The 26,535-nt window shown below is 38.1% G+C and overlaps 2 protein-coding genes across 2 annotated transcripts in view; one reads left to right on the top strand and one right to left on the bottom strand.

The window, feature by feature from the left end:
• Nucleotides 1–832: 832 nt before the first annotated feature.
• On the top strand, nt 833–10,060 carry NOPCHAP1 (NOP protein chaperone 1). Its single transcript, XM_039877902.1, has 4 exons — nt 833–1,012; nt 2,601–2,687; nt 5,364–5,500; nt 7,047–10,060. The coding sequence occupies exons 1-4, from the start codon at nt 898–900 to the stop codon at nt 7,263–7,265; spliced, it is 558 nt and encodes a 185-aa protein (XP_039733836.1). The 5' UTR covers nt 833–897; the 3' UTR covers nt 7,266–10,060.
• A 1,009-nt stretch (nt 10,061–11,069) lies between these two features.
• Nucleotides 11,070–26,535, bottom strand: part of ALDH1L2 (aldehyde dehydrogenase 1 family member L2) — a 48,735-nt gene continuing 33,269 nt past the window's right edge. The window contains exons 16-23 of the mRNA XM_039877901.1: nt 26,372–26,459; nt 25,799–25,892; nt 24,523–24,622; nt 23,816–23,914; nt 21,797–21,962; nt 19,846–19,951; nt 17,239–17,438; nt 11,070–15,296 (exon numbers count right to left, since the gene is read on the bottom strand). Of these exons, the coding sequence (XP_039733835.1) occupies nt 15,241–15,296; nt 17,239–17,438; nt 19,846–19,951; nt 21,797–21,962; nt 23,816–23,914; nt 24,523–24,622; nt 25,799–25,892; nt 26,372–26,459 (909 nt within the window). The 3' untranslated portion in view covers nt 11,070–15,240. The remainder of the gene's footprint in view (nt 15,297–17,238; nt 17,439–19,845; nt 19,952–21,796; nt 21,963–23,815; nt 23,915–24,522; nt 24,623–25,798; nt 25,893–26,371; nt 26,460–26,535) is intronic.

Here is a 26,535-nt window from a genome sequence, read left to right as displayed (position 1 = left end):
AGGAAACCAGTATGAAGGTTTTTCAAGAGGTAAAAATAGAATGACCAAAAATTCAATAATCATACTTCTGGATATAAATACAAAGGAACTAAAAGCAGGATTTCAAAGATATATTTGACACCCATGTCATTGTAGCATTATTCATGATAGCTGAGAAGTGGAAGCAACCCAAATGTCCATCAGGGGATGAATGGATAAAGAAAATGTGGTATATGCATAGACTGGAATATTATTCAGCCTTAAAAAAGAAGGGAATCCTATGGCATGCTACAACATGGATAAATTTGTAGGACATTATGCTAAGTGAAATACGTCAGTTATGAAAAAAGAGAAATACTGTATGATTCTACCTATATGAAGTATCTGAAGTAGTTAAATTCATAGAAACAGAAATTGAATGATGGTTGCCAGGGGCTGGAGGTAGGGAGCAATAGGGACAGTTTCTCAGTAGATAAAGAGTTTTAGTTTTGTAAGATGAAAAAATTCTAGAGATCTGTTACATAACACAATGAATATTGTGAACACTTCTGAACTGCACTTAACAATAGTTAAATGGTTAAATCTGATTTTTAACGCACTTAAAAAATCTTATTTTAAAGAATGAAGAGGAGAGTAGCCCCATGGTGAGCTCTTCAGGTCCATATTTGTTTAGCTAAACAAACAAAACCCTAGCCTTGCCATCTGTTTTCCAACACAGCAACCTCAGGAATCCCCAACCTTCCTTTCCGCACATTAGAAATTGCCTCTAGGCTCCACCAGGTGTCGCTCACGCTGAGGGCGGTCCTCGCCCCGCCCACCACCAAGTTTCTTCCAATCGCGGCCCTGGCCCCGACCCTGCTCGAGCCTCTTTCCTGTATCCGGCCCTGGGTGGCCTGGCTCTGAAACTTAGCGAAAGGCATGGAGGTCCACGCCGGGCTGCAGTCCACCCCGACCTCTTCCCCATCCTCCCAGGATGGCTCCAGGGCCTCGGTGTCCAAAGAGCTGCTGTCGGCAGGGAGCGGCGGCCGCGGAGGTACCGGGCGGGTGGCAGCAGCGTGGCGCGCGCACGTGCGGCTGGGGGCGCGGGCCCAAGCAATCGGGGAGGAGGTGGGGGCTCCTTGCCTAGGCCCCGCACCCCCAAGGGGAGCCCTGGGGGGTGAATACAGGGCTCCGGCGTGCCAGCTACCAAGGTGTTGGGGGGTGGAGGGGAGCTAGGCCGCGGGGCTGGGGTTGGTTCTTATATTCCGCACAGTAGTGACCCCTCTCTCTTTGCCGAGCCCCCAGCAAGACACTTCCCCTAAAGGGGAAGGTCTTAGGGCCTGCCGTTCAGGTCCAAGCCGTCGGCTGGTCTGGGGAGCAGATAACTTATGGCTTCCCACCCCCCCACCCCCTGTCCCCGCCTCTCCATGCTCACTGAACCCTTAGTCCCACCCTCTCGTAGAGAGAGACGTGGGTCCAGGGAATTCACTCACCATAAGAGAATTTTTAAAGCATGGGTTCGAATACCAGCTCCACAAGTAATTAGCAGTGGCTGACTTTAGGAGAGTTGCTTACTTTCTCTACCTCCCAGTTTTCACATTTAGAAAATAGAGGTAGTAGTACCTATGAATTTTTGTGAGGAGAATGTGCTTAAGGTCTTGTGTATATTCTCAGTAAATATTAGCTTCAAGAAATGATTCTGTGAGAACCCAGAGCATCCGAAGGAGTTACAGTAATAATAGCCAAAACTTATGTAGTGCTAACTATGCCTCAGGAATTAACTAATTTAATCCTCACAACAACCCTGTGCAGAAGGTTGTTACCTCCATTTTATAGATGAGGAAACGGAGTCTTGGTATATCCTACAGATAAGTAACTTGCCAGGGATCATGTGGCTGGAAAGTACCAAAACTGGGATTTGAATCCAGTCTGACTCCTGAGTCCAAGCTCTATACACTAATCCAATTACGAGGCCTGCAGTAGTAAGCAACGAATGTTTGTTGAGCTCTGCTTTGTGGGTGAACAGGATTTTGGTACCAGAGTGAGGAGATTGTACAGGTGCTGGAAACAGCATGTACAAAGCCTTGAGTTTTGAAAGGCAAGTCCTGTTCTCTGAGCTCTGATAAGATAGATAGTTGAATTGATTTGAGGAGTAGTGAATGGTGAGGCTGAGTAGATAGTGGGGGGACAAAATTTCTCCAAAGGGCTCTTTTGTCAAGATTGGACATCTTTTCTGAAGGGGAACTAACCAGGCAGGCATGTTTTACAAATGAAGAAACAAATCCTCAATGAGGTTAGATAATTTGCCCAATATAATGCAGTTAGTAACCATTTCTGGCTTCGCTTAACCATTCTGTCCTGCTTCCTCCATTATGTCATTGTGGACCCACGTGTTTCGCTGATGGATTTCTGATCCAGGAAGGTACAGTTTAGTGTGCACTTATTACTCAGCATTGGTGACACAGAGCTGTATGAGGCAGGTGGAGAAAGGGGAGATAGATGTGCTAAAAGAACTAAAATGTTGTGCTGGAAATTGGGGTCCTTCATTTAAAAAAAAAAAACATCTTAGGAAATGTGGGATTGTCAAGATTTGAGAGTGGTCATGAAAAGTTAGTCACTGAAATGCATGCATATATTTTCAGGTATATGGGACAGGTTGCTCATCAACTCCAAGCCAAATTCCAGAAAGAATTCCACTCTTCAAACAGTTCGGATAGAGAGGAGTCCCTGTAAGTATCCTTCCTTCTCTCTCTCTTTCTTTCTCAAGCACTTTCTCTGATATTAAATTCTGCCTAATTAAGCACTTATTTGATGGGACAGTCTCTGCCTTCCTGGTCATATATTAACCTTTAGAGTAAAGTCTTACTTGGGATTTACATTATGGAGTCTACGCCCAAGAGTAGAATTTCTTACATTATTCACCTGTTATAAGACAGTAACTTTTCCCAGAAAAATTCCCTGTGGGATGAATTTTTGGAAATCAAAAATAATTATTGGTAATCTTCATGGGAAACTCTTAGAGGCTGCTGAGCCCAAATTTATTATACAAGTATGAGAAAATATCACCATGTCCCATTAAATTGGATATAATTACTTAAATGGTAAATGTTCCTGATGATATGACATAACAGGACCAATTCTGTGCATTACTCTATAATATTGCTGTACTGCTCACTCATAAATATGGACTTCTTGGATCTGTGGGTTTATAATTTTTATCAAATTTAGGAACTCTTTTGTCATTTCTTTTCTTCAGATATTTTTTCTTTCCCCCCTTTCCTCTTACCTTTCCTGCAGGGACTCAAATTACATATAATTTTGCTTCTTGAAATTGTTCCACAGCTCCCAGATATATGGTTTTTTTGTTTTTCAGTCTTATTCGAGTGTTTTATTTTGGGTAGTTTCTATTGCTGTGTCCTCAAGTTCACTAATCTTTTCTTCTCTATTGTCTAATCTGCTGTTTAATCCCATCTGGTTAATTTTGCAAGTCCAATATTGTAGTTTCCATCTCTAAAAATTCAAGTCTTTTACTATATCTTTCATTTCTTTCTTTGTTGTGTTATTGCCTTTCTCTGCTTTCTTGACTATGTAGTGTATATTTATAACAGCTACTTTAACATTCTTGCTGATTCTATCATTGTAATTTCTGGATTTCTACTGATTTTTTTAACTTTATGGATTATATTTTCTGCTTATTTGCATGCTTGGTAATTTTTATTGAATGCTGGACATTTTGAATTTTATGTTGTCATATGCTGGATTTCGTTTTATTCTGTTTGGAAGAACTACAGCTGACCTAGCTTCACAGGTTCAGCATGTCCTTTTCCAGGGAACTACAGAAATATTTGACCTCTCAGAACCGTGATTCATGCCACACATGTAGGTCTTTGTTTTGCTCCACATGATCCATTAGTTAAAAACAAAAGCAGAACAAAATCTAGCCTCATCCTCCATCTGAGGTAATAGATTTAAATCTGCAGACACAGATGTACTTTTTTTTTAATCAGTAATTTTTCTTTCTATCTGAAGGGACATGAGAGCTCACATTTATTTACTATTTAGTATGTGCCAGATATTGTGTGGGGCTTTGTATATATGCGACCTCATTTATGCCTTCCAACAGGGATAAATTTTACAATTAAAGGCCATTTCTTGACCTTTACCACTATTTTTTTTTCTTCTTCCATACTCTGGACATTTTAGTCATCAGTGGTGTAGCTGTATCAGTGACTTAACATTTTGACAGTTGGTTATGTACTAGGTCTTTTGAAAGAGAAAAAAATTATTATGCTTTGTTTTTTTGACTCCCCTGTACTTAGCACAGTGCCTGGCAGTTATCACCCCTGTTTTACAAATGAGGAAATTAAGGTTTCGAGTGGTTAAATTAAATGCATAAGTTAGGATTCCTGTGGTTGTAAATAACTGAAACCCAGCTCAGATTGCCTTAAGCAAAAAAAAAAAAAAAAAAAAGAGGGTGGGAGAGAAAGAAATAGTAAAGAAAAGAAATTTTGTTGGCCTATGTTAGTAGGGGCAAAAAAAGCCCAGTGAGTTCAGGTACGTCTGCATCCAGGTATTCAGTGTTATCAGGGGTCTGCTGCTCTACATCTCCCAGCTCTTCTTTCCTAGCTGTTGGCTTAATCTAGAGCAGGCTCTTCCCCGACATGTGGCAAGTCGGCCAGATTTCAGAAGCTCCAGGCTTACATACAGCAGCTAGCTCAGTTACTCATTTGGAAAGGTTTTCTTTCTCAACAGTTCAAACCCTGTCCCAGGGCTATCTCTTATTAGCCCAAGTAGATTATGGTGTCACGGTGTCACAGTGTCACGGTGTCACTGTGTATACCACTGAACCAAATCACAATGACCAAGGTTGTGAAACATGTAGGCATGCACAGGTTGAGAGATAAGAGTGGCTAAGAGTGACAGTTTAAGAGGAAAGTCAGGATTACGCTCTTAGAAGAAAGGGGAACATGCTGGACAGGTGAAAACAACCCCTACTTAATTAACATGCCCGGGGTAATTCAGATAGTGTGAGGTGGAACTAAGATCCTATTAATAACCTTGTCACTCTGTCCCCACAGCTTGGTGCACTTAGCTGTGGAGTCATACTGCCTCCTTATTAAGTAACTGTTGGTTGAATGCCAGCCTTTTTGGAGGTTACAGTTCTGGGCATATACGAAAAACACAAATAAAACATTGAAAAATAATTAATTGCTGAGAAATAAGTCCTACTGCTTGTAAGAATTCAGAAAAGGATGAAGGTTTTTAACATGGAAGGAATTTGAAAGACTTTTAAATTATAAATGTTGTTATTACTATTGAAATGCGTTTTATAGGAAATTCTAGATTTAAAAATTTTAAGTTTGGCTAAATACTGAATTTCGATAAACTATACTTTATCTCCTTAGTATTGGACCAAGTACAGACCTTCCTCCCACAGCTGGCTCAGGCAAATGAAAAGCTAAGAAAAGAAATGGCAGCTGCACCACCTGGTCGTTTCAATATTGAAAATATCGATGAGACACTTGGAAAAGTTATACAAATGGTAACTAGGCTTTGTTTTCACTTCATAGAGTAAAATTACCAGTGTGCCTTGTCACCTAAAAAGAGAATCTTTCTTTTAGTTCCATGATCATTTTTCTTATATTTGTTATCTTGAAGCATTAATTTACTAAATGTCCTACCTGGACTTTTTTTCCCCATCCAAGGCCCAAAGAGATAATCAGTCACAGTCCAATGCATTGAGATGCAAATGTTGATGATGTGTTTAACGGAGTGCATTATCTCACAAAATAAATGTACACAAGCCTCATGTGAAAATTGCCTCTCAAGTTAGGCTCATATCTTATTTCTGCACTGGAGTTCCCTTATTCATGGGCAGAGCTGACACCATTGTTAATGATATCTATCTAAATCACCAGCAAATCTGGGCCGCCCTACCTCTACAGTATATCCCAAATCCAGCCACTTGGCGTGACCTCCACCGCTGCCACACTTGGTCCAAGTAATTATGGTCTCCCCTTTGGGCTGTCGCAGTAATTTCCCACCAAGTCTCCCTGCTGCCACCCTTTCTTCCTCAGAGTCTATTTTTCACATTGCGTGGCCCAGTTTGGGAGCCAGTGGCTTCCCATCACATTTCCGATAAATTCAAAGTCCTTCAAGGGCCCATGTGATCCCGCCTCCAGCTCTCTCTCTGACCTTATTTCCTGCCCAGTCCCCTCATCGACTGCATTCTAATTTAGTCCCTCACTCCAGGCCTTTTCCTCTTTGCAGAATGCTCTTCCCCAGATTTCTGCATCTCGACTACTGTCTCTTACCTCATCCTGTGGCCCTTTCATTACCTTATCCTGCTTTATTTATTTTTTTTATTTTAACGACCCTACACTATGCTTTATATGTAATCATTTATTGGCTTTTTTCCCAACGTGAGCAGACGTCAGCAAACATTTTCTGTAAGGAGCCAGATCGTGAAGACTTTAGGCTTTGAGAACCAGACTGTTTGCTGTCGTGACTGCTCGTTCTGCCACGTTGCATGAGAGTAGCTATAGACAATACTTAATAGGCAAGTTTTATATACCATATTTATGGACACTGAAATTTGAATTTCATATAATTCAAATGTTTGACGAAATATTCTTTTGATTTTTTTTTTTCCTACCACTTAAAAATATAAAAACTATTCTTAGCTCATAAGCTAAACAAAGATAAGACAGGCTGGGTTTGGCTGGCAGGACATAATTTGCCAAACCCTGCTCGAAAACATAAGTTCTGTAAAGGCAAGGATTTTGTTGTTGAGTCTCTATACCTAGTGTGGTGCCTGGTTCATGTCAACATTTGTTGAATGAATGTTGTTGATCGTATTCAGGATACATGTAATTGGGTTGTAGGGGACTTCTTAGACTTGTAGCAAATGTACATCATTATGGTGGACCCTGGCGCCTAAAAGAATCAAAGTGCCATATGTATTAAAGACATTCCTTGTCCTTTGTGCTTTAATGTTGTGCTAAATGTTGGTTGTTTCCAATGTTTTCTTATCGTAACTTTTTAGGAAACTGCCCTGAAATAAATTTCCCTCATGGTGTTTCTTGCAGGATGTGGCCTTGTTTGAGATGGATCAGTCTGATTCAAAAGAAGAGGACAGTTCAGAAGAAAATTCACAAGACACTTCAGAGGATAGTTCGGCATCTGAGGATGAAGATGACAGCACCTCTTCTGAAGTCACCATAGACAACATCAAACTTCCTCATTCAGAAGATGGAAAAGGCAAGATCGAAGTTTTGGACAGTCCTGCCAGTAAGAAAAAGAAATAGTGAAATAAATGATCTGAGAGACAGGTGATATATGCCTCTAAATTCCGTGAAAAAGAATGTGGCTTGCTGGGTATTTTGCATTTCAGGTAATATCTATGGTGCTTTTATGTCAGTCATATTGGATGTATTTTGTTTCTCGGAGAAACAGAAGCTGGCTTTTAAAGAGTTGGAAGAGATAACATATGGGGATCTGCTAAGAGCAGACTGTCTTCGATTTTATTATGCTAAGGAGATTTAGTTTAGAAAGCTTACTTTTACGTATGGTGATGAGTGTATTTGCTGGCATCATAGCCATCGTCTTCCTTCATCTTAGACATGTCAAACTTATTTTAAAGGAGAAATACAAGTCACCAGTTTGTTTTTGTTTTAAATTATCCTCTTGCATAAAACAACCTAGGTGGTTTTTTTTTTAGGTTATTATAGCATCAGACGTATTCATTAGCATCAGAATGAATTTCATGAAGGAGAATTTTTTTACAGTAAAGGGTTACTTAGGTTTAGCTGCCAACAGGCACATCTCCTTTTTATTTAACCATAGAAAATGCTCCTTTCCAGTTTGAGCTGGAAAACTGGTGCTCTGTGGGTTTAATCACTGTTGGTGACTCTACAGCCACTCAGTGGATGTAAAATTTACTGGTTGGAAAATTTCATAGTATTTTTGTTGTTTTTTTTCATAAAACAATTTTTTCCTCTCTGCTATTAGAACTATTCTACACAGTTGCCCATAGTTCGAAACCTGTCAAATGTAGAAAATAGGGACACTACAGGAAAAATAGGGCACAAAACAAAAAAGGTAAGATTCAGACCTTATTAAACCTGTTTCAGATCTCATCTGCCATGAGACTGGCTTTGCTCAGGATACGGACCTGAGAAGTTAAAGGACTGTCTCCAAGTGGGTTGAGCTGATGAAATTTTTGTCCCCTAATGTTTTAGGGCTCTTTTGGAAGTATTTTTCCCTCTTCACGTTAGCCTGAGACATCTTGTAAATACTCTACAGATAATTCTCAAGGTTCTTTTTGGTATTTCCCATGGGAAATTGGAACCAGGTCTCCCAGTCTGTGCCCAGCTAAATGGAGGAAGAAATGAACACATCTGGGAACCAGATTTCTCAGCTGGAAAGGGTATTAATGACACCAGACACAACTGTGATGAATCGTTGGCGTAAATATTGAAAGATTGTCTTCTACCAGATAATTTATTGATGCTGCACTGTGGGAAGAGTTGCATTTGTCTGGTTCACTACTTAGCATGGTACACGGTACACAGGAGACACTGAGTATTGTTAATAAGTGAATTAACAGGTATGTGAGGGTGTACAGGACATTTTATGCTGGTAGGCGGCGCCAGGCAGGAGAATATGAACAAATAACTACAGGAAATACATATCCATGTAGAACTGACTGCCTGATCAGTGAAAGAGGCTAATCAGTCTAGAAATATATACTAGTATGTAGAATTTTAATATTTTTCTTTTGCCTTGGCTATCTCATATAGTAGAACTGGGCTTCCTATGCAGTTAAGGAAGTCAACCAAATTTAGGTTCTCTGGACATTCTTATGACAGGAGAAAAAACAAAAACAAAAACTATATGATAAGGATATCATTTTAAATAAATAAGTATAAAATAGAATAATTATTTAATGTGCAATGTCAGGACTGGTTAACTATTTTAAAGCAAGGTTAATGTCTAGCCTCATGCCATGTACTAAGATAAATTATATATAGATTAAAGATTTAAATATAAAGAAATAAAATTATGAGTTCCATGCTAAAATGGTGAATATTTAAAATGTAATTGGGCAAAAGCTTTTGTTAAAAGCAGGACATTAAAGCCTGAAATTGCAAAGGAAATAGCAGAAAATTCATCTATATAATGTTTAAAAACTAGTAGGTGACAGGGAAATTCAAAGGGCAAGAGACAAACAGGAAAATATTTGCAGTATAAGACTGAGTGCTATTAGTATATAAAGGACTCTTAAAAATTAGTGAAAACAACAACTAATAGTGAAAAGGCTATAAGACGTGAACAAGTAATTAACAGGAAAAAAAAGGTTTATCCCCATTTATCAAAGAAATGCAAATGAAACCAAGATTGTATTTTTTAACCTATCAAATTGGCAGATGAAACAATAGCTAGTATTTACCAATTCCTTTCTGCGAGTCAGCCACTATTCTAAGTGTGTTACATTTAAGAGTTACTACCACTCATATAAAAATTCATCAAGTTGTACAATATTCGTGCACTGCACTGTATGTATGTTATACATTAATTAAGAAGCTGTTTTGTGTGTGAGCAGCGTGCTGTATGGTCTGTTGGAAACTGAACCCCTTTTGCGCTTTGAGTGGTCTGACCGGCGCTTTCTCCGCCTGATGCTGAGGTGTGAGATGATGGCAGCCCTTTGGAGAACGGTTCTCTTCCTGCTGAGGTCGATGAGATGTTCTCTTCAGACTTGTGGGTGTTATATCTCCTATGGCTCTGTGACAGTTATAAATCAGAAAATCAGGTAGAGTGGTCTTTGGAGCAAAAATTTTATGAATGAACCTGCCATCTGTTCTCATAGTTTAACTGCGCTTCAGATATGGTACTTACACAAAAAAATGCCTCGCAGAGTAGTTTGTATTCTTGTGCCTGTATCTACTACTACAGTAGGAAAAACAAGAAAAAAGGTTGAGTCTTACTTTCATTTGTATTTCCCTCAGTGCCTAGAATAGTGCCTTTCATTCGGTTGGAATGTACAATAAATATTCATTAAACTAATTTTTCTCTTTATGTCAATAAAGTAACTTATCTTAAACATGAGTGGTTTGCAATGCAGAAGAAAAAAGGATGAATGTGATCAGTAGACTTTTCCTGCAAATTTAATGTTGGAATTTTTGTGGTTGACTCCCCACCATCCATTCATGGAAAAAACCCTTTTAATGGTTGTTTTGGGAATGGGCATATGGGCATGGACCTTCCCAATGAGGCAGGAGCAAAGTCTTGTTAGTAGACTTTTGGAAGGGAAAGTATTTCTCATTCCTAAAAAGGAGGCTTATGAAGAGATGGATCCTTTGTCCTTTTGAAAGAAAGGACTAGATATACTGGATATGATTCCTGGAACTCCTATCTAGTGACCATCAGTGAAGCCAGCTCTGAAGGGTACAGTCAGCAAGCACATCAAACGTAGCAGAGAGAAGCAAGAGCATCATTGAGTCACTGCATCAAATAACTGTAGACTGAACTATGGTTGAACTTCTTGTTTTGTGACAGTAATTTCCCTATTAAAAAAAAAAGATATTCTGCTTATACCCACTTCATAGGTGAGAAAACTGGAATGGAGATAGCAAATTGTCTAAGGCCTCAAAAGAACTAAGAGGTGGAGCCAAGTTTTAAGTTCAGTCAACTACACCTTGTCATCATGGGCCTACTGGTCACTGTGCTATGAGCACAGGCTCTGATGCTATCTGAGTCATAGCCCAGCCCAGCCACTTATCTTAGTTTCTTTTATCTGTAAAATGGGTTTAACAATACTTCCCTCATGGTGTTTTGGTAAGAAATTAATGAGTTAATACATATCATGTGTTTACAACAGCCTTCAGTAAATATGAGGTATTATGATGCTATAAGAATACATAGTGGTTACAATAATTTGGGGAAACTTGGTAAGATTATAGATTGCTATATCCTTTGACTCAGGTATTCCATGTCTAGGAATATATCCAATTAAGTATGGCTTTGTTCACAAATTTCTATGTAAGATTTATTGCAACATTTAAAATAGCAAAAAGCATATCTAAATATCAAATAATAGAAAGCGAGTTGAATTAAAACCATTGAACATATGCAAGGTATGTTTATTGACATAGAAAGATACAGGCTGTTATTTGAAAAAAGCAGGTAACAAAGTCATGTACAGTATTAATTCTGTAAAAAAGTATGCATATAAAAGACAAAGTGAGTGCTATTAGTATATAAAAGAAAAGTCTGGAATAATATCAAATACCTGGTTATTTCTGTGTGGATAGTTTATGGCTGAGTCTTACCTTCCTGTTATATATTTTTACATAATTAGGTATTATTTAATCATTTAAAAATTTACTTGGGTATTATTTGTAAAGTAGTAGTAATGATAATGATCCATCCTACTCATCATGTCTCATGTCTGATAATCTCCTAGCCCAGATTTCCTTCAACAGCTACTATTTTGGAGGGCTGCTTTGGAGGAAACAAAGTTGGTTCCTCACCCTGTCTCTCGCCACTTCCACGAAAGCTCTTGCAGATAATGTCCATTCTGCTTAGTTTTTTTAGTTTGACACATATTTAGTGTGTACCTACTATTTACTACCCAGGCCGTGATTTAGGCCTTGGCAATCAAAGCTATCTCAGCTTGATCAAGACCACCAGCTTCATCGCTTGAGTGAACTGTTCTGCCACTTACCAGCTGTGTGATTTGGGCAGGTGACTTAACCTCTTTCATTTGAAAGTAAATAGAGTTCTTCCTACCTATTAGGTACTGGAGATAAAGCATTGAACAAAAGAAGTACCTGTTCACGAAGCTTACATTTTAATGGGAAGAGATCGATGATAAATATATGCCAGGTTGTGATAAGCGCTGTGAAACTAATACAGGATAAGGAGAATAAAGTATGACAGGAGAGATGAAGTATGAATGTAGAAACGTGCTGTTTTAGAATGAATAGCCAGGGAATGTATCTACAGATGATATTTGAGGAGATACCTGAAGAAAATGAGGCAGGCAGCCAGGAGGTGATGTGTGTGGGGTTTCGGGAAGAGGCAGTGGTGTGCTGGTGCTGTCTGGCACGTCTTCCAATTGTGCACCTCTCTTCCCAACTCTATGTTTAGTGAAGTCAAATTGATAGATTGAAATCAGCCTTGATAAGAGCATTTATACACACAAATCAGCAAGTACTACAATCCCCTCCCCCCAACACACACACACCCAGAGAGCCATTTGTTAACTATTACACCAGTGGGAAGAGGGAGCAGTAAGTGCAAAGGCCCTGAGGTGTGTTTGAGGAACATCAAGACAGAAAGAGAAGGAAGTTGATAGGAGATGAGGTAGCCAGGAGCAAGAACGATAGGGCTCTGCAGGCCATGGTAAGTACACTGGACTTTCTTTTAAGCAACATAGGGGCCTCTGGAAGGTTTTGAGCAGAGGAGTGACACCATCTGACTTAAGCTTTGAACATAACCACACAGAGAGGAATCAAGAAGACTAGTTGGGAGGTTTCAGTAATAATGAGACGTGCTGGCTTGGTAGTGGTGGAGGTTTTAAGATGGTCACCTCAATAGATTCATTTTTTTTTCAGATGTGAAGATTAAATAGGATAGTATTTTAAAAATGCTTAGCATAGTGTCTAGCACACAGGTCATTAATAAATGATAGCTGTTACTATTATTGACGGAATGCTAATCCCGAGGATAGGGGAGCGGTGCTCACATCTAGTTTAGAAGGCAAATCATTTCAAAACCAAGTGATAAGTGCTATGTTCCAGACAATTGGGGGCACAGAGGAGAGACACTTAAAGCAAGTTGAGGGTAGGAAAAGCCAGGAGAGGTGTTTGAGCAAAAGGGGACGCTTTAGCAAAGGCCTGGGGAAACGGAATGAGAAGAAATGTAGCTGCACAAAGTGTCGACACCTCCCGATCTGGTGAAAGATCACAGCTTTATCCTTTAGCAAAACAATCAGTGATCTAAAGGAACGGTGGTACTTTACTCAGTGTGTTAATTAAATCACCTAGTAGGCTGTAGGTCATTATGTTCCAACTCAGATTCACGGGTACTTTTATGAATTCCATGGAGCCTTTGATTTTGATTAACAGTCAGATATAACAACTGAAGCTGGTGAGAACTCTGGAACTCGAAATGGAAAAAGGAGTTTTAAACCTGATGCCCCAGCGTGGCTTCAGGATGTCTGTGAATCCTTTGAAGGTATTTGCGGAATTATGTGTGTGCAATGAATTTGAGGAGTAGAAGTAGAACAGCGGGGTTCTATTAGCTTTTATTTTTATCAGATTTTCAAAAGAGGTTTATGGCCTGAAGAGGATTAAACACACTACTACTGAAATATTAGAGGATAAAATCAGTCCATAAGAAAAGGTATGTTTTTGCTGGCCATTTCATCTGTCATTAAAATATTTGGTAAAGTGATATTTCGAATCACATGAAATCAGTTAAAACACATTTAAAAGTGGTTCCTTTATAATAAGACTATTGTTGTTTTATTCAAATACGATTTGTCAGTTTGGACCAGATAATATCATTCCAACTGAGAATTCCAGCTGTGCCAATCTCTGATGGTAAATGAGCTACAGTATAATCAAAAATGCCTACAGGGCAAATTTACTCTATTGACCATGCCAGGATCACCTGAATGTTTTCTGCCTCTGATTTTGTTGTTGTCGATCATTGATATTAATTTCCTACATCCCTCTGATAAGCTGCTGAGTCCTCGAAGTAACAACTACGCCGGAAGGGCTTCTTCAACACCCACGAGATAGGAATGTTAGCAGAAATTTTACTTTGAAAGGAGGAATAATAGAAATTAATTGCTCTGAGCATCTTCTAGAGACTGTGATTCAGGAACTCACCTCGTCACACTTGGATGGTGATAATTTACTTAATTTTTTTTTTTTTGTCTGACAAAAGGCAATTTTGCAAGTACGGTATGGGTTGTAATGATTCCTATTTCTTGAGTGCAGATGGGATAGCAATTGTTTCCCCATTTTATAGATTCCAAACCTAGGCTCTGAGATGTTAGGTAACTTAACTTGCCTAATATCACACAGCCAGTGAGCAGTAAAACCAGTAGATAGAAAATGGAAAACAAGATGGATAAAGGATGAGTGAGCCTCAGAAAGGAAAGCAACCCTTTTCCTTCATTTTTCATTGCATGGCATTTTTCAGTGCTGCTGTATTGGGTACTGTGTCAGGACAATGGATGAGAACAAGAGTATAGGAATCGAAGACTACTGAATATGGTTTCAGGGAAATGAATTAATTCATCTAGTTAATATACGTCAATATATTGTTTAAATAGTGACAGAGAAACAGTTAACTTCTCTGAATATTTACCACGAACAAAACACAGTACAAGGTGCTTTACTTAGGTTATTGCATTGAATTTTCATCACAGGGCCCCTGAGGGAGGCATTACTGTCCCCATTTCACATTTAAAGAAGCTGAGGCTCAGAGAAGTTGCATAAGTTCCCTAAAGTCACACAGATGGTAAGATGGTATGATAGGAACCAAGATCGGCCTCCAAAAGCTATTTATGTTGTACTATATCATACTGTAAAATTTACTTTAAAAGCTATTGACTAGAATTTAAACTCTTTGGGGCCAGAGATCATGACAATAAATTTTGTATACTCCTCAGGACATAATATCATACCTCATACCATAATAGGTACTTGAGAACTGTTTATGGGTTGGTTACCCATCACAGTGGGTTGAAAAATAGAACATCAAAGGCACAAAGATGGACCTTACATCCACATATAAAAAAAGGAACTTCCTTCATGATCCTTATAGGATCTACTGTTCCTTGACAGAAAAATTATAAAAAAATCTTAACCCAAATGTATGGTTCAGAGGTTAAAACCTGTACGTATTATCCAAAGTTTCCCAAAAAGGCACCTTGTGCATTATAACTGCATGATATTGACGGCTTCAAGAGGAACAGCCATGACTAGATTAGTTTTGGTGGGGAAAAAAGCAGCTTGGCATTTTAGAAATATGCGTGATATACAACGTAGTCAAAAACCAACAAGCGGAAGTCAATGTATAAAAGGTGTATTTCTCAGGTATGTGTGTAAATGCTTAGACGTGTGGCCTGACCGTCTTCATGGTCCATGTGTGTCCTTTTTGGCTCATGGCTGATATATCCTTCCTCAGCACACCCAGGCTTCTTGAGTGTGTCCAGACTTGAGAAGCAGCGCCCTCTGCCGAGGGATTCCTGATGATGGCATCGCTCTAGTATTCCAGCGTCACCGTCTTGGTTTTGAGGTATTCATTTAGCGCTTCCTCACCTAGGAAGGAGAAAAACAGGTGGGCATGATGTCACCAGACACAGGTATAGGTACAACGGTCACTAAGCATACAGAATATGGCTGGGACCAGTGCTTGTCAAACTTTATAAAGTTCATGTGGATCACCCAAGGATCTTATGGAACTGCAGATTCAATCAAGTCTTATGAGGGCCCTATGATTATGCATCTTCTGTTTACTGTGTCTCTTGATCACATCATTTCCTCTTGTGCTTGATTTAACCTTGTGTTGTTTTATAACTTTAGTGTAGCCTAACTGCAGAGTTTATAAAGGCTACAGTGGTATACGGTAATACCTAGGCCTTCACATTCACTCACTGCTCACTCACCGACTCACCCAGTCTTGCAAACTCCATTCATGATAAGGACCTTATTCAGGTGTACCATTTTTTATCTTCTATACCATATTTTTACTGTACCTTTTTTATGCTGAGATACACAAATACTACTGTGTTATGATTGCCTACAGTTTTCAGTACTAATCATATTTCGAAGAAAAGGAAAATGCAGTTTTCTTGATTTACATAGTATCTTAGAAACCGGGCAAAATGTAAGTAGGTCTGTTTCTGTTTCTATTCTGAGCTAAGTGCCATCACTGATTTCTACAGCAGTTAAAAGGCATGAACGCCACAGGTGTGACCTTAAATTAGAATCACCGTACAGAGCTTTTAAAAACGATCCTAGGTCACACCCTAGAGCAATTAATACAGCACCTTTGTAATTTTAATGTTCCTACATGATTCTAAGTCAATGTGCAGCTGGGCACCGCTGGGCTAAGCAAATTTAAAGGTGGGAGAGGAAGAAAGTACTAGGCAAATTCTACTTTTGTAATAAAACAGAGGCCTGGAGCTGGTCAGTTATACTCTATCAAAAGACAAATGGAACATGGTTGCCTAACTTTATAATAGTAATTTCCCTAGGAAAATCTCCCACTGTGTTTTGGGGGCAGAGATGAAAGCCAGAATGAAGACATGAAAAAAAAAAATTTAAACCAAGAGCTACTTTCATTGCTGCAAATACATTGCCAAAAGTCATCAGGAAAGAGAACGTGGAAAAATACCGCCAAATTAACCAAACTTATATTAACAGACTGTAATTGCAGTAAATCACAAATATTTTAATTTTTGAAACAACACTCCAGCCTGTAGGGAGTAAAAACACGGGCTTCACAGCCAGCCTGTCTGGCTTTGAATTCTCTTTGCTAGTGGCTGGCTGTTTGACTTTGGGCAAGATACCCAACTTCTCTGAGATCCTATTTTCCTCATCTATAAAATAAGGATAAATGGTACTTATCTCCCAGGGCGATGGTAAGGAGTGCTGGTGCTCACACAGGTGTGCTTGTGCTCACACAGGCAGTTAGAATAGGGCCTGGTTTAGTGTTCAAAGTAAGCTGCTACTTGAAATGGGATAGTGTCACTGCCCATCGTGAATCACATTTTGGGTTTTCTACAAACTCGAAATCAGGGTTCCCAGATTCCCAGAAAACCCTGCCAGTTGTATCGTTGACTCTGAAAGATCGCCAGGCAGCTCGGGGACAGGATCTGTCCTTGGAGCTAGCTGGTTATTGCCCTCTGTCCACTTTCCTTTCTTGGTTCCACTTAGTCTCATGAATGTCAGGTAGAAAACCAAATCTATTTTAGCCAAAAGATTGTCAGAGTTTCTTTTTCCTTTTAACATCAATCTTCTTTTAAAAAGAAACACTTTTTCCCACACAATTTGTATACTTAGACGTTTAACATTTAAAAAAATTGTATCATCCTTGTAAACCCAGATCCCCCACAACTCTCCCCCTTCTCTGCCCCGCTCCCAGCTGCCATGTAGGAAATGCCCTTCAAAACAGTACATGAGTGTTGCATGAAACACAGAGCAGACTCTTCTGTGATGTGGCAACAAAGAGAACGTGTGGTAGAAAAATAAAGCTTACCTAAATCTTTGCCAAAGCCAGATTGTTTAACTCCACCAAAAGGGGCTGCCACATCCGTCTTGTTGTATGTGTTAATAAAAACAGTTCCTGCTTCCAGTTTTTCACTCACGTACATAGCTTTGTTTATGTCTCTTGTAAAAACCCCCGAGGCCAAACCATACTCTGTATTATTTGCTCTCTGCAACACTCCATCGATGTCCCTACAAGATGTGTTTAGGAAGACATAAAATTTCATTAAATGTAAAGCACAACCCTCCCATTTTATGTTCTCATATTTTCCCCCTCTATGCTAGAAACAGGAAAACATTTCTGACAACCTGCTTAAATTTTTATAAATGAAACAGTCCAGGCTTATACCGAAAGACACTTCCAATGAAATATCACAACGCTAGTATATTTCTCATATATGTAATGCAAGACCTTTAAAAATCTGATCTGAAGTCATCTTTTCAATCTTCTTCATTGGTTCTTCAATTCCTCTCCTCTCCCTTGAGTTCCGCTTCCAGATATCTTCTCAGAGCACAGCGCTATTTCCCTCCATCTCTTCATATTTTATGCACACAGTTCGGTGCCTCACCCTGATGCCTTCCCAGCTCCCACTAGTGCCACAGCTGAGGTGTGAGAATAGTGGCTCAGTGAGAGTCCTCCACAGCCAGTCCACCTTGGTGACCTTGGGCAAATGACTTCATCTCCCCATGCTTTCATTTATTCTTGGGAAAATGGAAATAATAATAATAGCACCTGTCTCATTGTGAAGATTAAATGAGCTAATAGTGTCTGGAACACAGTAAATACTCAAGAAAAGTCAGCAATAATCAGAAAGCACATATTCCTCCAACTCAATATTTTAGTTTGACTCTTCGTGCGCTTCTGGTTCACCTCCTAACTAGACTGGAAAACATCTTATTCTTCTTTATACCGTGGTATTGCATCAGCAAATGAGAGTGAATCCAATTAATATGCTAATTAAATAAAAGGAGAGTAAAATAATCCCTTCAATCAGTCTGGTGATTTCCCTGCCTTTTGATGCAGTGTGTATACATGGCCAAGTGGAGACATGAACCTGCTCAGCTCTCAACTGGGTCCAGTTCCAATGTGCCTGTCATAGTGTGACTATCTCACCTTTATGACTGTCATCCTAATGTTTAGAAATGCACGAATTTTCTACAATGTAGTCAGTAGATGCAAGCCAAGTATTTCACCTGGTGCTCAGGTAAAGAAACAGAGTCTATTCCAAAACTAGAGGAAAAATTAGTTGTGCTGAATTTTTTGAGAGACAGCACAAGCTTTAATGTAGAGCCTTCCGAAGGTGTTTTCAAAGGTAATATTGACTATACACGATTTAAACTTGCACAAGAAATCTGGAACCCAACGTGGAGTGAACTGAGGCTCTACTTAAACGCTCACATTTCTTGATGCATCATTGTACATTGTAGGGACCCAGATGTTTATAGACTGGGCTGAGGCAGAGAGATGGTTTTATGCCATTGCCTGTTGAAGACTATTGAGATGACATAGCTTCAGAGTATACCTTGCCTACTTTTAGAGTAATAACAAGCATAATGAAAGCAATGGTATCAATAGCACTTTACTTACTTAATCCTTAAAATGACCCAACAAGATCTTTTTAATAACCCAATTGTACGAATAAAGAAACCAAGGCAAAGAGTGATTAAGTAACTGGCCCAAGCCCACAGAGGTAGTCAGGTGTGGGTTCGAAGTGCAGACACTACCCACTGCACCATCCTGCCTTTGGCTTTCTGTGGCTAATTGCCCAGATCCTTGTCTGTCTCCCCCATTGGATGATAAACTCTTTGAGGACAGGACCTGTGACTTACCTAGGTTTTTGTCCCCCAAACCTGGCTTCTAATACCTGCATGTTTAACACAAAGACTGTCCTATGGGGGAATTTATAATGAGGAAATGAGGATAATGGCATCTTTGAATCAGTGGTCAATGGTTACTCATTATAGCTTAGCACCCCTGCAAGTCTCTTACAGTACATCTATCAAAGGCCACCTTTCCCCCCACCTTCTCATTGGTCGAAGGAAAACTAAAGCCAAAAATTTGTGTATTATACCATGAGAGTATTAAATATTCTTATATGAGTTCAGTTACCATATGGCCTTCTTTGAGATGCTGAATACTTTGGAAAGTGTCACATACTATAACAAACCAGTATCATTTACAGTTGATTATATGGTGATTGTAGACATTTCTATAAAAAGTCCAGTACTGGACTTTTGGGAACATAATCCCCAATGAAGGCAGCACTGTTTCTTTGAGAAAATCAGATTTTATAGATGCTGCCTTTCCTAGGAATGTAAATGTTATTTTCCTTGTTCCTGAGACATTTCAAATGTCAACTGTACAAAAGCTAAAATTTAGTCAGCTGAATTTCCATGATGTCAGCCATTAATTTAAGCTAAGAAGCAAAAATATACTACAATCTACAATGGTTAGCACTCATTTCTAATTTTTTAAGTCAATTATTCTTATGGTAGACAATTACATGGTCATCGATTCTATGCTCTGTATATAGCACAATGACAGAAGATAAAAAAACTTGTCAGCCAAAACCTATTAAATTGTGCCTAAAGAACATACCCATTTGGAAATTTAGAAATGACCATAATAGGCCCAAAGGATTCCTCTTTGGCAAGATACATGTGGTCTTCCACATCTGTGAAGACAGTTGGTTCCATAAAAAAGCCTATTTGAAAAACAGAAGAAAAGAACATCAATTACAGGGTTATTTTCAATGAACAGTTCTCTCATTTAATTACATTATATATATATATTTTTATTCTGTATAGGTTAGTAAAACCAAAAAGATTTTCATTTTCCTATTTAGCATTAGCATTCGAGGTTATTATTATTTTTAATGTGTTTGTTAAAAAATTTTGAACATATATAAAAGTAGAGAATATAGTATAATGAATAGTAAAATAAATATTCACATTTCGCTGTATTTGATTCATTTTTTCCTTGCTGAAATATTTTTTAAAAAACTCCAGAGATCACAACTCTGACCTCCAAGTATTTCAGTACAAATTTGTAAAAAATGGGACATTTTCTTACATGCCACAATACTTTATCACACCTAACAAATGTAATGCTAATTGCTCATTCATAATTTATTTTTCAATTTCTGATTGTCTAGAAAGATTGTTTTACAGTTGATCTCTTTGATTCAGGATTCAAATAAGTTCTACACATTGCGTTTGGTTGTTAGATTTCTCAAGTATCTTTTAATCAAGAACATTTCCCACCTTATCCCTGCCCCTTATTTTTCATGCCATCGACGCGTTAAACAGACTGAGTCAGTTGTTCTGTAGGATATCGTGCATTTCAGATTTGTCATTGCTTCCTTGGGATGATATTTAATTTGTCCTTTTATCTCCTGCATTTCTTGTAAATGGAAACTTTGATCTAAAGACATGTTTAGATTCGGATTTAACATTTTTGGCAAGAATACGTCGTAAGTGATACTGTGTGGAGACACATCATATCCAGTTCTCCTGTTTTCACTGATGCTAAGATTGACCAAAGATTCAAGTAGCGACAACTTGACCTTTTTTGTGCTTTTCTCCTTGTGACTGGCAAGCAATTTTGGGGGTGATAGTTTGGTATCTTATAAATACTCAGGTCCCCATCAACCTCACACCTAATAACTTCTGCCTCCCTTGATGATCATCACCTGAATCAGTTATTTCATTCAATTAAGGAGTGCAAAATAGTAATTTTTCTATTCTATCATTTTTTTCTACATTAATTAGCAGGGATTCTTCTGCAAAAAAAAAGTCTCCTTTACCAGTGATTTGGTTACCCAGAAAGTCAGTTCATACAGGAAACATGGGATAAATGTAGAATTTTTTTCATTCTAATTACCAATTTTCAGAGTAGTGTGTTGTATACAATCTACCTACAACAGTAAAAAATGAATTTTTGCAGTTGTTTGCCTTTTTCTCCTTTTGGGTATCATGACAGTGAGCCATTCACATATTTCAGTAACAGATTCTGCTTTAGACAAGAGGGATGAATCCTTCTCGGTGATGCTGGCTGAGATTAAATCTCATAGTGCCAGGAATCAAGATCGCCAGCCCCTAAGTAACACGGTATCCATTACACTTGTTAAGACCTGTCATATCTAGTCGGTTATTTGATTTTCATAGCCTAGTGAACACATTTCATCCCATTTTACATAGAAGGCTCAGAAAAATTGTGTTGTCCAAGGCACCACACCTTATAAGCTGCCAAACAGGATCTAGAAATTATTATTCTGACTTTTGAGGCAAGCCGGTACTGCAATGAAAACTGTATTGTAATAACTATGTATAGTACTCGGTGGGTACTAGACTAATCAGGGGGATCGTTTCATAAATTATATAAATGTCTAATTACTATGCTCTACACCTGAAACTAATATAAAATAATATTGAATGTCAATTGTAATTGAATATAAATAAATAAGCATTAAAGAAAAAAAAAACTGTTACCATCTATTCTAACTTAAGAAGCCAGGTGCTCCTTATACTTCTTTCACAGGTGATCTTACCTGGCCTTCGGACTTGTCTTCCCCCATACACCAAGGTGGCTCCCTCTTTCACTCCAGTTTCACAATATTGCAGAAGCTTTTCCAGATGGGCCTTATGATTTTGAGGCCCGTGATCAGTAGATCTGTCAAGTGGATCACCAATTTTCATCTTTTTAATTTCTTCTACCTGTATGTCACCCAGTTCACAAAACATAATTGACTGTTAATGATAATAATGCATACCCTGGCCTGAGCTTCTACCACATGGTAAGTGTTGTATTAATCTGTTAAAGGAAATATTATCACATAGTCTTCGGAGCAGCACTGGAGCTGGATGTTTATTATTTCTATCTTACAGATAAAGAAACTAAAGTTTAGAGAGGCAAATGACTTGCCCAAGGGCACCCAACCACCAAATGCTGTCGTTTTCCTGACTTGAAAGCCTAAGCTCTTAACCACAGAGTTCTAACAGGACATAAGCTACATACACTGTTTTAAAATTATCTTGAATGTTAATCCATTAAAATAGTAAACCTGGTGTTCTGGAATTTTTGTTAATACAGCATACATATACCCTTCACAGCAGCAGAACTTCCAAAATGACTGCATTGTTACATTCTTTTCCTCCCCGCACATGTGGCAGACTGCACTTAAGAAATTCTCATGGTATAGCCATGCCAGAGGAATTGCTAGAATGTTTCGATGAAAAGCCATCTTTATTGAACAACATTCATCACCGACATGTCTTTCTAATCACTTCTTGTACACCTCAGTTATCTTGATGTATTCCTGCATTTTCTAATGTTAAGTTCAATTCTAGTACAAAGAGAGAATGGGAGTTTCTATGACCTGCAGGCCCGTGAATTTGACTTTGAGCCTGACAATAATCTCTCAGTAAGTGCCCAAGAAATAGCTGTTGAATGAATGACTGAATGAGTATAAATCGCATGTGTACAAAATGTATTTGTTGATGGACTGATAACAGTAAATCCTTGACATTTCTGGTCTCAGTATTTGAAATTTCAACAAGTTATAGTTCTAAAAACCCATGACATGTAGTAATGTAACTATTTACTGAGGCACAAAACTGAATTATAGGAATATTTAGGAGGCAGCTACTGCCCACCATCTGCTTCTCCATTCGACTTCTTTGCTTTTAACTGTCACTGAGACATTTGTTTCTTGGGTGTAGGGGAACTGGCTCTGAAAGCCAGTGGTGTAGGGGAACTGGCTCTGAAAAACAGGCTGGGTGCTGGTTTGCAAATATAAACAAATTCATGATTACTATTACCATCATCATGATATAACATAATAAAATTTAGAGTTAATTTTAGTCACAGAGTTCATCTTACTATTTCTATAAATGGCTTTTAGTCCCATATTTATAGACTCATGACCAACCTATCATCCATCATCTATCTATCTATCTATCTATCTATCTATCTATCTATCCATCCATCCATCCATCCATCCATCTATCTATCATCTATCATCTTAGTGGAGGAAATGATATGCTGTCCTGTTACTGTGAATTAAGGATTTGCAAGGATCTAGCAGTATATCTCTCATAGTCAATATAGGGATTTATAAAAACCTCAAATGTTAAGCATCTAATGTACTATAAATGCAGAGCAAGGTATAGGTAGCAACAGCTCTTAAGGTTTTTTTTTGTTTGTTTATATAGACCTATAACTTTTTACTGTGAAAAATTATAAACACATATAAAAGTAGACAATATAACAAAACTCCACGTACCCATCTCCCAACTTCAACAATTACCAACTCATGGCCAATTTATTCCACCACTCACCTCCTGTCCTCCTGGAGAACAAGAGGGAAGCAAAGTCTAGAGGTCATGTAATTTAATGTGTAAATATGTCAGAAAGTAGCTCAAAAAAGATAAGGACCGTGTTGCTTTTAAAAAAATACATAACCACAGTACTATTATCACACCTAAAAACTCATTAAATCTCAGAAGTACTTTTCAAGTAAAAGCAGCAATTTCTCTTCAAACCATGGAGCAAATCGAAGGTGCCTTACCACTTTTGTTACGAATTCGTCATGGATGGATTCTTCCACAAACAACCGCCCAGCTGCAATACAGTTCTCTCCTTTGTTGAAAAATACCGCTCCCATGCCCTTCAGCAGCAGAGGAGAAAAGATTGTTAACATCGCTTGGAAAGTCAAGATTGCCACAAAACTGCATGTACTGAGAATTAGATGTTATTGGAAGACAGCGGACGACACAGCGTGGTCACAAAACAACACAGTCCCTTAGCCTAGTTAGTGATGGCAGCTGCTTGGAGATACTCTTTTGATCTGGTATGTTTTTAGGGCTTTTATTTCTCCTTTTCCCCTCTTGGTCCATGAGCACTTTTAAAAAATGTGTGACAATAAGGACATACCACTAAGGAAAAATTTTGTGTTGCAAGAAAATCCAGATTATTCTATAAATTTAAATGTAATATTTGTATATCAAATTTTGCTTTTAAGATCTCTATAATAGTTTATACAAATCATGAATGTTTAGAAAGACTCCCCTGCATTTTAAAACACTTTAATGAGACAAATTATTAAGACATTTTAAAAATTAAGTGCTCTGAGTATTCCCAAATATAAGCATAAAGAGAATAGTTTCTATTTATGACTAGACAAAACCAAATCTCACTTTAAGATTTCTGATGAACATGGAGGTGAAATGCGTTTTAGAAGTAGGCACCTGTTTAGTTGGATTTGACCCATCTTACCATTCTCACAGCCTTGTCGAGTTCACAGTCATTGAATATTATAAGTGGGGATTTGCCTCCAAGTTCAAGGGAAACTTTTTTCAAGTTGCTCACTGCACAGCTAGAGAAAAATAAATGGGAAATGAGCATTTAGCCTCTCTGTCTCTCTCTGTCTCTCTCTTTCTCTCTCTCTTTCTCTCTCTCTTTCTATTAACCATAAATTATCATTTGACATGGAAAACATAACTGAGCCTCAGAAATATTAAGAAACTTATACAAAGACAAAGCATGAATGGTAGAATTTGTGATAATTTTCGAAGCTGGGTGATGAGCACATGCAAGTTCATTATGCCATTCTGTGTGCTTTGTACATATTAGAAAATTTCCATAATAAAAAATTTTGTTTTAAATTCTGTGATAAATGATTAGAGATCCTCATAGGTAAATTCAGATATTTTAGGTATAGGATTTTGGTTACATAAAGGCCTGGAAAGGAATTTAGCTTCAAGCCAGATTACTAGAGCACTGGGGAAAAAAAATACAGATTTTTAGAAGTATGTTATTTCCCCTTCTTACAAAAGTATTATTTAAAACATTTTTAAAATTTAAAAAAATGCAGAATGTTGAAAATAATCAATTCCATAGCTCAATGACCATTGTTTTTATCGCTTTGACATGCTTATTTATGGTCTATGTCCAACCATAGCCTTTGCCTTATTTAACATAGTTGGGATCACCCAATAACTACAATGTTATACCTTATTTTTCTTTCCATTTATGATTTTAATGGCATTTTTCAATGTTATTAAAAATGCTCCATGGACATGACTGCACTGTATTCTATTACGTTGACGTATACTTTAACCACTGCCTTATTTGGGACATTTAGGTTATTTATAATTTTTAAAAAACTAATGTTACTGCTTTTCAGAAATTCATGTTATTAAGAATTCAAATTTGTCATTTCTGTGTCTTTTGAGTTTCTTACTTATGCCCCCAAAACAATTTGGGCCACAGCTTTAGTACAGAAAATGTTTTGTGCCGGATTGCTTGAAGCTACCAGTACGTAGGGTGTAGAATTTCAAAATGGGTCTAATTTTATTGATTGTGGGCATTACGCTTTGGAAAGTGTTTTATTATTTTCAAATATGGCAATACCCTGCAGTGATAAGTAGACTTCTCTTCTAAATCTGATGTAGTTTTTCTCCCTCTAAAGCATCCTATTTAAAAAAGCAAAACGCAAACCAAAAACTAGTTTCATAGGATCTGTAGCAAATCAACGTACTAAAATCAATACCTCTTCATGATCTGTTTGCCGATAAGAGTGGAACCAGTGAAACCAAGTTTGCGGATATCAGGATGTTCAGAAAGGCGTTGTCCTGCCACGCCACCTGTAGAATTAGAGAATCAAACATGAATGAAAACATTACTCAGGTTCTTACGGTAAAGGTGGCTTTAAATTCATTGAAGGATATTTCTAAGCTCTCATTTAAACTGTAGTTTTACATTTTCTGTACTAATTGCAAAACTGTAAATAATATCCTCCATATAATTCTCAGCACCCCCCAAACAATGGGTAAGTCTTGGTTTTTTATCTTCCAAGGTAATTTTTAAAAAGTGAAATGGGCCACCCTAGGGTAGTTTTACAACGTTGTACAATTTTCCCCCCCTCCTACTCTTGCGTTATTATATTTCTACTTTAAGATTTTAGGGTGTGGTAAGTATATTTATCCTTAAGTTAACTGTTTGGTAAATTGTATTTAGTTTTGATATAGTTATAATTCAGGAAAAGATTCCAGTGGACAAAGAACCACTCAGCTATCCCTGTACCGTTCATAAGCATGGCAAAGCTTGTCCTTGGATGGCTTACCTGAGCCTGGAATGATGTTGATTACCCCTTTTGGAAAGCCTGCTCTAACAGAGAGCTCTGCAAATTTCAAGGCAGTCAAGGGCGTGACCTGAGCAGAAGTAGACAGCAAGGACCTTCTTCAGACTCTGTCTTGTCCTTTAGATCAGTACCCAGCTTTCCCTCTA

The sequence above is a fragment of the Pteropus medius genome, unplaced genomic scaffold, assembly GCF_902729225.1.
Source record: "Pteropus medius unplaced genomic scaffold, Ma_sr-lr_union100, whole genome shotgun sequence".
Classification (NCBI taxonomy): Eukaryota; Metazoa; Chordata; class Mammalia; order Chiroptera; family Pteropodidae; genus Pteropus; species Pteropus medius.
This window is presented reverse-complemented; position numbering and strand designations above follow the sequence as displayed.

Bases quoted from the DNA above. Each gene is read 5' to 3' on its own strand.
- NOPCHAP1 (XM_039877902.1), top strand. From the start codon at position 898: ATGGAGGTCCACGCCGGGCTGCAGTCCACCCCGACCTCTTCCCCATCC. The intron at 2,688-5,363 runs GTAAGTATCCTT...TTATCTCCTTAG, and splicing joins TCGGATAGAGAGGAGTCCCT to TATTGGACCAAGTACAGACC. The intron at 5,501-7,046 runs GTAACTAGGCTT...TGTTTCTTGCAG, and splicing joins TTGGAAAAGTTATACAAATG to GATGTGGCCTTGTTTGAGAT.